The sequence below is a fragment of the Urocampus carinirostris genome, chromosome 2, assembly GCF_059441175.1.
Source record: "Urocampus carinirostris isolate Australia breed hairy pipefish chromosome 2, RoL_Ucar_1.0, whole genome shotgun sequence".
Classification (NCBI taxonomy): Eukaryota; Metazoa; Chordata; class Actinopteri; order Syngnathiformes; family Syngnathidae; genus Urocampus; species Urocampus carinirostris.
Genome location: NC_142350.1, coordinates 49701244 through 49714745, shown reverse-complemented (window position 1 = coordinate 49714745; position 13502 = coordinate 49701244). Strand labels below are relative to the sequence as shown.

General features: G+C 39.5%; 1 protein-coding gene across 1 annotated transcript in view; it reads right to left on the bottom strand.

Moving 5' to 3' along the window:
* The window catches only part of pitpnc1b (phosphatidylinositol transfer protein cytoplasmic 1b), a 33775-nt gene extending 23350 nt beyond the window's left edge, over positions 1 to 10425 (bottom strand). The window contains exon 1 of the mRNA XM_088326936.1: positions 10040 to 10425. Within this exon, the coding sequence (XP_088183062.1) occupies positions 10040 to 10087 (48 nt within the window). The 5' untranslated portion in view covers positions 10088 to 10425. The remainder of the gene's footprint in view (positions 1 to 10039) is intronic.
* Between the last annotated feature and the right edge of the window lie 3077 nt (positions 10426 to 13502).

The window sequence follows — 13502 nt, the reverse complement described above, 5'->3', positions numbered from 1 at the left end:
ACTTTCCTCTCATCAAGAAGCTGTCACTCAAAATCAACACAGGTCTTCCTGCATCTGCAGCCTATGAGAGACTTTTAAGTCATGCTGGATACATGTTCACTGCTAAACGGTCGCAGCTTCACTTCAAGAACCTTGAGAGTCAACTTCTGTGAAAGCTTGATAGTCACTAAATAGTCTTTGGGAAATGTTTTTTTTTTTGCATGTTTTGTACACACACAGAAAGCCAGAAACACACATATATGCAGGCACGCATAGAATTGACATGAGTTCACGGGCTAGCTTGTTGTTCACCCTGCAGAGTCTGTTAAAAATGTACTAGGGCTTAAAATCTACTATGTCTGCTACGGATCTTGTGTACTATCCTTTCCCTTCTTCCAAATAAAACTAAGAGAAACGCACGCAATTGGGTCCTGTCTTCATTCTGATTTTTCTTTTTGGACCCCCTTTACGACGATATTTTCCACTATACAACATCAACAACTAATTATTTTATGGTGTTCGTGCGTATGTCTGCTCTTGGTCAATGCCATTTTAGATGCTAGTGTGCTATTGGTTTTCTCACAGAAATAGAACACGTTTGCTCTATACCAGGGATGTCAAACTCAATTGCACAAGGGGCCAAAATTCAAAACACACTTAAGGTCGCGGGCCAACCAGGATAAACATTTATTGAACACACTTAAACTGAATGTTTTTGGAACATAAATATGAATAAAAACAGACAGGATAATTACATTTAAACCTTAAATCTCTTATACAGTATTTATTATTTTTCTGTAAATAAAAATATCGTGTTAAATTATACAACTTAGAACATAACTTAAACAACTTAACATTAAAATAACATTCAAATTCCTTTGCTCCTATGTCAATGTATATATTAAAAAAACGTAAATATCCCAAAAGATTTTGCTCTCCTTAATATATCTCCTGTCAAAAGTAGAAATATCAAAATGCTACACAAATTATTTTGTAAAAACGTCACAACATTCTGAGAACAGGGAGCCTGATGTGCTTACCTTTGGCAAGAGATGGGAGGGAGTGCTTGCACTTTTTGCATAGCTCCACCCGTCCCTCCCACTCACCCAATCAAATAACTTTAAGTTCTCTTCCGGTGTTTTGGCGTATTTACAATTTGTTCCGTGGATTCATCAAAAAGTATCTGAACATTGAACACAGGTTATATAGTGAGCTTTTATATAAAGGATTCTTTAGCGTTGTACAGCCAAAACGAGTTTTTTTTGTGTGACACCTTGACTGTAAATTGTAGTGAAAACGTGCCCTATATATTCTGAAAAGTACTGCTTTTCAGGTTTTGTTTGGCTTTGCGTGTATCTGAACAGGATCAATGGCCCAAGTTTTGAAAGAGATGGAGAAAATCTGCATGCAATTAAATTTGTCTCTGAGCCATAGGTACTCAGAGCCACATCTGACTCGCGAGCCATATGTTCCAGATCCCTGGTATATAGTATAGTATACATCATATATGAAGGAATAGGTACAGTGAATAAAACGTAAGAATATGATGTCCAGGGATGGGACGGCGTTGTTCATATTGATGGGCCATTAATAACAATAATGTAAAATGGTCTTGCGAGCCGGATTACACGGCGGGCCGGACGTGGCCCGCGGGCTGGGAGTTTTGACACATGTGCTCTATTCTATAGCTTTCTATACGGCAATTTCAGTTTATGATGCCCACCTCAGAAAAGATAAATATTGTTTATGGGTGGTTTACTATAAATGAAATCCCTTTTCACACAGAAGTTCTCCAAATCCTGACAGCAAATATTATAACTCAATGGTCCCCAGTGATAGAAAACTGATTATATTTGCGTTGGATCATCTCCCATACTTGCCTCTTTTTTACCCTTATTGGTAATCTGCCTCAGTATGACAGAAATTAATTATATTTTGTTTGCTTTTTTCCAACACGCCTCATTTTAGTCAAAGTAGACAAGATACATTAATGAGGAATAATGTTTAGCCCAGCAAAGATGGATGAATTGGAGTATGGGAGAGGAAAAAGAAGTTTGTTTGTTGTGTCAACTGTGCACACTGACTATTTATTATGAGGTGATGTTTGCTAAATCTTAAATGTACATGACAGCTACTCGACTGACACCCAACGGCTATTTACTGTTGGGGGCCATGATGGGTGGGTCATATTTACCAGAACATTTAGGCTGCTTATGCAAACACTCATGTTGGTTCATGGCTGACTGGCTCCAAGGGGTGGTTGGTTCAATGGATGGATAGATTGATTATAAATGTGTTGAACAAATAGTTGGATAGATGAGAGGGATGGACGATAGATGTAGGAAACGAGTAGATTGGCGGATGTATTTTACGGGTGGATAGGTGGATGATAGACATGGATAAACAGATGGAGGATTGAATAGATTAATGGATGATAGAGATAATAGTCAAGTAGTTGGATACTAGAATGGATAAAATGAAAGATGGATGATGATAGATGCAGTTGATGGTTGGATGGATGGACATACTTTATGGACTGATAGATGGGTGATATTTATGAAAACATGTATGGATTGACAAAAAGATGGAAAGACAAATGATATAAATGATAGTCAACTTGCATGAAAGAATGCATGATTTGATGGATGGGTAAAAGGATGGATGGATTGATGAATGGATGAAAAATGTAGTAGATAGATAGGTGGATGGATGGACGGACATGTGATAGACAGTCGTTGGGTAGGTGAGTTGATGATTGATAGTGGTAGTAGACAATTGGATTGATGTACTTTTTATACGGATAGATGGGGGATGGATATGGATAAAAGGATGGAAGCATAGAAGATGGATCGAGTACATGAATGAATGGACGAATTATAGAAATGATAGACAAGTACTTGAATATGATAGTTAAGAGGAAGGATGGTAGAGGTCTTGATGTCAGATGAGATGGTCAAGTAGTTAGATAAAATGATGGATGGTTGCTTTAGACAATTGGATTGATAAGTGTACTTTATGGACGATAGATGGATGACAGGTATGGATGGATGGAGAGATTTATGTATGTATGGAAAGATGATACAGATGATAGTCAAGCAGTTGGATGAAATGTTGGATGGATGGATCGAAGGATGGACAGATGATAGATGTGATGGTCAAGTAAATGGATTGATTAAATATTGGATGGATGGATGAACAGATGATGGGTGTGTTTTACAAGTGGATGGATGGAAGGATGCATGGATAGATGAAATAATTAATGGATGGATAGATGAAGAAGACAGATGGATGGATCGATGATGGACTTGATAGACAAATAGATGACGGATGTATGGATGGGTGATAGATGCGTTAGAATGGTGGATGTAAACAAAGGAATGCATGAAGGAATAGGTGAATGGATACATGAAGTACATTGATGGATGAACCATAGTAATATGTTCTACATTGTGTTCAACGTTAGCTGAAATCCACCCTGCTCCTGCTAGGAATAAGGATGTCAATGAGCGCTAACTAGACCGTCTAAAAACATACAACTATAAAATAGCCTCCAGAGGATGCGGTTGTTCTCATAATCTTAACTAGCTTTCTCGAAATCATTGCTTTAAATTAAAAAATATAAATTATTAGCTCACAATATATACAGTTCATGGTTCACTGATCCCTTAAAATGAAATGAAATGAAATGATCTGCATTTTATATAGCGCTTTTCAAGTCAATGACTTCTCAAAGCGCTTTACAATGTGCTCCACATTTCCCAATAGCGGCCTTGCAGCCATGTAAGGCGCTAACCTGCTTATTGGGGGTATTAGGGGTTCAGTGTCTTACCCAAGGACACTTCGACATGTAACACGGACGAGCCGGGATTCGAACTCGGATCCCTTGATCCCAAGACGAGCGCTCTACCTCCTGAGCTACTGCCGCCTGGGTCACCCGGGAAACTCTGGAGAGTGTTCTCCACCCCTGACGGTTCCTGGCAATGTTAGCTCCAGTCAATTCCTTATGTTGTAGGCCGTGTTATTATTCGGTCTCAATCTCCTCCTGCCCCATTGAGCTGAGCCTTGGAGAAGAATATTGGCCAGTCCTGATGATATTTTGACATGACCATAGCACTGCAGTTATAGTCTGTGCACAGTCGAGACCAGTGCTTCGTAAAGGCCAATGTGCCCTCTGATGGTGTTGCGCACCATTTCGATTGTCACATAGGCTATGTAGCTGGTGCCTAGAAGTTTTCTGTAGCATCGCAATTCCAAGGCCTGGACTTTCTTTTCCACTTTTGCTGCGAAAGTCCATGTCTCACAAGCGTAGAGGAATATAGAAGTAACCAGTGCTTGCATAAGTCTGCCCTTTGATTTCACTGCCATGTTCTTGTCCCTTCAGATGGAGAGTCTGGCGAGTGCAGCAGTGGTTTGAGCAATCTTGGATTTCTGGTTTTGAACCACTTTTTGATATAACATCTCCATGATATTTAAAATTTGGTGACTGGTTCAAAATCTTTCCGGTTGATGGTGATGTTTGTTGTGATACCTTAGATGTCTTTGATCATTATTTTGTTTTTTTTTGTGCCGATTTCCATCCGATACTGGATTGATGCTTTGTTCAGGTGATCGACCAAATCTGATTTCCTGTTCTTCTCCTGCCAGTCCCACATTAGTTAGCAAATACTTACCAGCTCGGTGACCTTGTGGGTAGGCCGCCCGCTGCGAGACTGGGAGGTCGCTGGTTCAAGCCTCGGCAGAGTCATACCTAAGACTTACAACATTGGTACTCATTGCTTTCCTGCTTGGTTGGAATTGGGGGGTTTGGTCACCTAATGACTCCCAACACAGCAGTTGGGTCTAAAATGGCCTTGTTCGGCTGCGGCTGCATCGGCTTGCTACAGTTTAACTGTGTGGGTCAGATAGATCGACATTTCGTTCTGTGTGCATGGGCACAAGAATGACAACAAAAGTAAATTCTTCTTCTTCTTCATTTAAAACAAAAGTTAGTGACGTTGTGTCTCAAAGTCCCTTTATGTTGGTCCAGGGCTAAGGTCATGATTCTCTCCAGCAAGATGTTAAACAAAGATAGAGAGAGAATTCAGCCTTGTTTAAACAGACTCAGGTTTAAAACCACGCTCCAATGGAACCATTGATCCATACTGCTCATTTGGCATGAGCATACAGCTGTTGAATGGTCTGAACTAGTTTTTTGTCCATGTTGTACTTTTTCATGGTGGCCCACAAGGTGGTTTGCCATACTCTGTCAAACGGCTTCTTGAAATCCACAAAGAAATGATAGCGGTTTCTATGACGTTGTTGAAATTATACACAGTACCTCACTACAACCCCCATTAAAATATTTATCATCCAAAGCAGTCGTTGGCAGTTCACACACATCTCATGTTCAAATTATAGTACAGCTCTTGTCTGAATCGCCTCCACGCTGCTTTTACATCGAGACATATATAATTGCTGACTTAAGGGTTACTTTACATATGTTACTCTTGTCACGTGTGCGTAGAAGCGCCTCAGGGCATTTTTCACTTTACAAGACGTGTATATCAGTCGGCAAATTAGTCTGGCGTTTCCGAAACGTCAAAGGCGAGGATTTAAATATTTAAATCCTCGAAGTGCTAGTTTCCTGATCTGAAAACATCTCCGATTACTTTCTGGCCCGAGCTACTTGGAATTCTGTAAAGACCATTTTGGGTGGGACCAAACAGGGAGGTGGCGTGTTTTTACCAATGAAGAGAGAAATTCCTTCCAGGAAGTGATTTAGACAAAAAATAAAATCATCCTTGGGCAAAAAAAATAAAACAAAAAAACTGTCCAAGCTGAATCGTTTTGTTTGCTCTCCAGTATCACCGAAGTATCAACCGGTCTGACGGGTTCGCAACCAATGAGGGGGAGCAGACCAGTGGGCGACTCTGTGTTATGTAGTGATAACGCTAACATCACTTAGAACAAAGGTAAAGTAGTTTTACTTTCATGTTGTAACTTTGCGTTTATTTTTACAGTAAACAGTCACCTGATTAGCGATAAATTCGTTTTAGTCCAGTCCTGTCAAACATAGGGCCGGCGTCCCAGAGGGTTGGATTATTTAAATCGCTCTGTCATAAATTTCGGAGAAAATTGAAGAAATGAACTCTCTAGGTCAACCAAATGCTCTCTCTGGCCTCATTTATATTGAACTTTTTAAGTCAATGAAGACCTCCCAAAGCATGCGTCACACTTATCCATTCACACACACTCACATACCGATAGCAGCGTCAGCATGCAGCCATTGATCCCAAGACGAACGCTTTACCTATTTCTAGTCTGTAAATGAAATAGGCTAATTTAGGGTGATTTTTACTCAAACACACCATAAATAAACATCGCCCAACGTGGGGCTTGAACCCACGACTCTGAGATGAAGAGTCTCATGCTCTACCGACTGAGCTAGCCAGGCTGCCTTAACCGTTAATACAGATCATTTAACACATTTGATGCCAAATATGGACATCGTTTTCCCCGTTGTTTCTAAATCATCGTGTTCTGTTAAGAAAGGATCCCTTGTCATCCAGTAGAAAGTGAGCTGAATGATGAAGCATAATAATGGAAAAGCTAGAAATTTGGAGATGTCATTATTTTACTGGAATCAGCCCCAAAGACAATCTGAGTTTGACATCCCTATTTTAGTCGCAGTTTAACTCTTGAAACTACAGATAGATAGATAGATAACTTTATTTATCCCCGCAGGGAAATGCACATTTCCAGCAGCATCCCTGAGCTGAGAAAAATACAATAATAAAGCAAAAAGAATACAATATACAAATACCCAATGTGACGTGCAAATGCCCACTGTAGCGTGTTATATAGAGTATCTAGATAATGCTACACAGAATAGATATTGCAATAAAAAATACGGTAATATGCAATGTAATGGGGGAGTGGTTTAATGTGGGCCTTTACTCTGCCGGGTAGAGTTAAAGAGCCTCATGGCATGAGGAAGAAAAGATCTCTTCAGTCTGTCCGTAGTACAAGACAGTGACAGCAGTATGTCAAGAAACAAGAAACAAGAATAACTAACAAATACATGGTTATAAAATGGTTATAAAAGTACAATTAAAGTACAATATTTTAAAAAGATGCAACTACTTCCACCCCTACCCCCCAAAAATAATAAAATAATAAATTCTACTCCTATCTGTGCCTAGGCCCTTGGAGGGTTGGGGGGTTGGGGGGGGGGTTGGGGGGGGGTTCATAGAGCCATGGATACACAGAGTACACGCTTAACTTAGGTAGTACATGCAAAAAGTAGAACCAGTTTTACATTGTATTCAAATTTAGAGCAAATACAGTCTCATGATTAGCTATTAGCTTGTTTCATTCGCCGTTTTACTCTTGAAATGACCATAACATAAGTCGGAAGAATAACCTACAAATGAATTACAAAAGAAGTAAAAGAAAAATATTTCAAAATGATAAGATATTTTTTCCCCCCAAAAAATGAGAAGTTGAATCAACAATAGTTCCTGCTATCTGTGCCTTGGCGTCTGGGGGCAGTATAGAGGAATGCATACAAGGAAGCCTTTATTATGGTAGAACAAGAAGAAAAAAGGAAATAGTTTTACTTTAACATGCTAAGTTCTGTAAGAACAATAAAAACATAATGGTTTTTTTTTTTTTTTTTTTTTTTTTTTTTTTTTAAGGACAAGTGCTTAACTTGTTTTAAATGCAGTTTAGATCTTGAAATTACAGGAATAAAACACAAAAGAATAACCAAAAATTAATTAGAATAAAATTGACAAATAAAACCCATATCAAAATAATATCTATTTGTATTTTTTCAAAATGTTTTGTGCTCTGAGGGCAGTACAGAACGAATGTTTTGGTACCACTAGGAGGCACTAAATATTACACACTGTCACTCGAAGGTAGAACAAAAAAGTGATGATTTAGTCGTTATTAATTTTTGACCATTAGAAATATTGACACGTTACCTTCCTCCGCTACAGCATTTGTTTTGATAAATAAATAAAAAAAACAGCTAACTTCCTGCTAGCCCGTCAATAGGATTTTACATTATTATGTATATTCAAATAATCGACTTTCTGTTTTTTCCTTCACTTTTAGCTTTTTATAAATGTAATAATTGAAAATAAAATAATTATAATGCAATTAATTGCCTTATAATGTAGTTTTGCATTGGTACACCTTTAAGAGGCATGACCTTAGTGAGTGACATCACAGCACTGCACCTTTTCTACTTACTCTGTCTATTTTGACAGATCATTGACGCTAAAGGTAGAAGCAATTTAAAAACATAAAAGAATTGAAACTTAAAAAATGAAAATGAATACCAGACTCAAATTATGGCTTCTAAAAATTGCTATCGGCCCCGAAAAAAAACAAAAACAAAACGTAGCACATTTCCGCCTAGTCTGACAACTTTGATTGACAATAATGAACAAAATCAACAGTGCGCTCACCTGAAACTGGAAAAACATGTATGTTTGGCAACAAGTCGGTAATTTGTTTCAATAACGCTTTCTCTGTTATTGCTAAACTTTTTGCTAAACTTTTAGGGTCACTTTCAATTTTACAAGTTGATTTTAATGCATCGATTTTCTTCCCAAAGGAGCATCAAATATCATCACAGGGTAGAAGAAATCCAAGCCACCAGAGAGCAGTAATCCTTCAATAATACACATTTAATGGGGCCCTATTTCGGTGTAGCATGCACCGGTCCTCTTGGGCGCCACCCGTAGGGGGCGATGATGCTTCAAAGGACATTGCCAGACACACTAATGCCAGCTGCCGTCACGAGGGAAGAAGAAATGCGATGGCAAAGCCCAGCCACCAGAGAGCCAAAATCCTTGCAATAATACACATTTTGTGGTGCTCTAATTTGGTGTAGAATGCACATGTCTTTTCAGGGGCCACTTGTAGGGGTCGATGATGCTTCATAGGACAATGCCATACAAACTAATACCAGCTTCCGTTAATCACCAGGGGAAAAAAAAAATCTGATGGCAAAGCCACGCCACCAGAGAGCAGTAATCCTTGGAATATTATACATTTCGTGGTGCTCTAATTTGGTGTAGCATGAACCTGTCCTCTAGGGCGCCACCCGTAGGGGGCAATGATGCTTCATAGGGCATTGCCATACAAACTAATGCCAGCTGCCGTTAATCACAAGGGAAGAAGAAATACGATGGCAAAGCCCAAGCACCAGAGGGCCAGAATCCTTGCAATAATATACATTTTGCGGTGCTCTAATTTGGTGTAGCATGAACCTGTCCTCTAGGGCGCCACCCGTAGGGGGCGATGATGCTTCATAGGGCAATGCCATACAAACTAATGCCAGCTGCCGTTAATCACAAGGGAAGAAGAAATACGATGGCAAAGCCCAAGCACCAGAGGGCCAGAATCCTTGCAATAATATACATTTTGCGGTGCTCTAATTTGGTGTAGCATGCACCTGTCCTCTTGGGCGCCACCTGTAGGGGGCGATGATGCTTCATAGGGCAATGCCGTACAAACTAATGCCAGCTGCCGTTAATCACAAGGGGAGAAGAAATGTGATGACAAAGCCCAGCCACCAGAGAGAGAGAATGCTTGCAATAATACACATTTTGTGTTGCTCTAATTTGGTGTAGCATGCACCTGTCCTTTTGGGGGCCACCCAAAGGAGGCGACAATGCTTCATTGGACAATGCCATACAAACTAATGCCAGCTGCCGTTCATCACGAGGGGAAGAAGAAATCCAATGGCAAAGCCAAGCCACCAGAGAGCAGCGTCTCGGTCATTTTGAAGCAGACTTGTTGAGAAACATGGCAACAATTTCAAGCATTTCCAAGCACGTCACCTGAACTTTAAGCACTTTTCAATCTTTGAGGATCAGAGGATGGTGTAATTGTAACCTGTGAATTCCTATGAGAATATTTCGTGGTTAAGAGCTCTACAGATAAATGCGACTTGACTTGAAAACACAATATTAAAATTTAAACAATTTTGCGCATTTCAAGTACCCGTACAAACCCTGCCCTCCCAGACGGAGGCGATCTTCGGAAAGTGTGCTCAGCAGCTTACCTCTTCCACGGTGAGCGGCATGCATATGCGATATTCTTTCACCAACATGATAGCTTCCGGTGCTGCGTTCCAGGATCTCGCATGCAGATGCGCAAAACTCTCCCGAGATACGTTCGCCTTCTGTTCGCCTTCCGCTGATGTCAAAGATCCACTCACTGGAAGTCTCACTCGGCGAGTTTCCGCGCTACTCCGTGCAACTTCGCAAAGGTTGTTTTCAGCTGGTGGGCAGGTTTTGTTGCTAGGCAAACAAAAAAGCTCGTCTACCTGTTCCACTCCCACGCAGTTTGTTTTTGTCCTCCCCGGACTTTCCACGCTCAATGTCAGAAGTCTCCTCCCTCCCGTTAACAACCTTTACTGTTTTTCGCCTGCCCTTGCATTCCTTCGCCTGCTCTTTCGCTTATCTTTTTTTCCACTCCTCTTTTACTCCCTTCTTTCCTCCACCCTACGGTGCAATCCCCGCCCACTGGACATTACCATCTCCTCACCTGTGGCCCCTCCCATTTGCATGCACCTCCCTCCCCTCACTCCCTCGCTCTTTCCCTCCCCCCTTTAGTGTCTCAATGGGACCAAAACAGAAACAAAGACAGACCTTAGCACAGCAATTTTGCAGGAAGTATCCTTGGATGAACTTGAATGAACTTTGGATACATCTACGTACAACTGCCACTAAAGATTGTTTTGATAACCCAGGGGTGTCAAACTCATTTTAACTCGGGGGCCACAGTAGATTAAACAGAAAGAAAAATAGAGATAAAGAAATAAGAGAAAGAGGGAGGTAAAAGGAGAGAGGGCGGGACAAAGAAAGAAAAAGAGAGAGAGGGAGAGAGCGTGAGAAACAAAAGATAAAAAGTCGTGAGAGAGGGGGAAAAGAAAGCGAAATGAAGAAAGAAATCCAAAGAAATGGAAAGACAGAAGGAGAGAAAAGAGAAAAGAGAGTGCGAATGATATGAAGAGAAAAGAGAGAAAAGGAAAAAAGGAAGTCAGAGCAAAAGATGTTAAAAGACACAGAGAGAGAAAGAGACAAACAGCAACAAAGGAAGAGAAAAAGAGAGACACAGAGATTGAAAGAGACGGAGTCAGAGTGGGAGAAAAGGGGTGAAAAAGAAAGATAGACAAAGTGAGAGAGAGAGAGAGAGAGAGAGAGAGAAATAAGTACAAGTACAGTGTCTTTGTTCGAGGCACCTTTCTTTGGCAACATCAAGTTGACATATTTTAACCTGTAGCTTATTTTTCTCTTGCGCTTCTCTGAGTGTCGTCTCGCAGGCCGGATACAATCCCTTAGCGGGCCCGATCTGGCCCGCGGGACGCCTGTTTGACACCTGTGTGATATCCGATACATCTGTCTATTAGAATTTGTATAAAAAAAGATTGAAATCGTAATATTTTCAAATAAAAATGATACATTTTATATTTTTTATAATAAAGAATGTAGAATACTAAAACAAAATAAATAATCAAAACAATATATTTTTAAACTTTTAATAAAATATTATTGTTATAAGATAATAAAGAATTTTTAACAATTATGATATTTGTATAGAACAATCCATTTTTATACTCATTTGTTATGAACATTATATGAAACGATATATTATGTATAATACAAAAAATACATAATTAAAATAATCAATTTTTTACATTTTTTCATAATCATAACAAAGAATAATAATATATTTTATAGACTGTAAATAATTTCTAATGATGAAAATAACTAACAATAATAAAAATAATAATTAAATCATATGAAATAATGTTGAATTTATAATAAGAAATAAGGACTAATAAATAAGAATACAAAAGCTAAAATGTTTTTAATTTTTTAATAAAATGATATCGAATTTATACCTCATGTGCGGTCCTTTCTCAAGGTTTCTTCATTTTCCTCATGTTGAGGCATTTGAGTTTTTCCTTGCCCTCATGTTGGTTTCAAATCAGGGGATGGTGTTATAATACTCTGTAATAATAGTCTGTGGTTTGCAATCATCTGTGCAGCCCTTTGAGACTCTTTGTGATGAAGGGCGTCAAACATGACTTGACTATTATTTTTTTTCCAATTAATCTGATTTTAAAAAAAACTCCTTTTTAATTCTTGCCTCTTTATTAAATGAGTGACGTTATGGACTGATAGATAAATAGTCCACAAAACTTGGGTGTTCCACCACATGTTATCATTGAATATCTCAGAAACTGTTTTGGATATTAAAACACATCCAGTAAGTTCTGAATACTTAGTATTTTGACATGGAATATTCACTTTGAGTACAATCAGTCACATGTCACAAATCAAGCCACTAGTCAAATTCCTGCCGAACTTATTCCAGCATTGCATTGCAAATGGTTGCAACAGTTTGCTCATTGTTGGGAATTGAATATCAAAATATACCGTTAACCAAGTTGTTCCAATGAGTTATCTGACTCCATTAACCAAACAAAACCTACATGCACCCAACAATTTATGCGCACCCGTTTCTTGACGGAAAAGATGAATAGGAAAGCCGACATTTCCACCCGGGGGCAGATCTATTTAACCTATCAATTTAACTATGTGTACTCCGTCAAAAACGGCCAAAATAGTGTCGTTGGAGTCTCTGGGAAGCCCTCTTCTGAAGTCCTTTAGCTCTCACTTCTTGGCCCACGTCTCCCTGCAAGATGGTATGCCGGCTCCTCCCATGGGCTTGCCAAGGAAGCCCAACGTGTGGCTTCTCAAAACATCGCCAAGCGTTTCTCAAAACGCCTGCCGTCCTCCGTCAGAGTCCTGTTATCAACAGAACCAGACACAATATTTTGCATTTGGAACAGCCTGACCTGTCATTGAACTAAAGGCTACTCAGTGAAAATCTTCATTGCATTATGAGTCAATCGTATAAAATCCTTTATAGTCAAATGTATAAAATCCTTCAGTTCTCAGTATTCCATTTGCAAGTGTTATTTGGAAAGAAGCCTCAGCGCTAAAAACAAACCAGTGGTCAAATCTGTCATCTTCCATCTTCTGTTGCATTGCAATGAAACGTCACCATGAGCTGGTTTATCAGTGTCCTTCAACTGTTGGACTAACTAGCTCCTAAGGCATCATTTGCTGTCATTTTAAGAGACGGCAAACGGTTTTTGTAAGACACGGAAGTTATTTACTGGCCCTTCTGATCGATTTTCGGAGGTTCTGGTAATAATCTGTTTGCCCCTCTTATATCTATGATTTGAGTTCCTCCTATGTTCCTGCCTGGAATCTCCACTCAGAAAATGTTGGTCTACTTGCGACTCCAAAAGCCAAAAAGAAATTTGCAGGTTCCAAAGTAATCTCCATCCAGGCCCAGAGTTATGGAATGCTGGGGATACGTTCTGCAACCTGAATGGAAGTTTTTAAATTTAGACTTAAGAAACACTTCTCTTCAATAGCCTATGATTAACGGCCACCTCATATTTTGTATCGTCCTGTCTTTTTCTGACTGCCTGGCTGGTGGTGAGA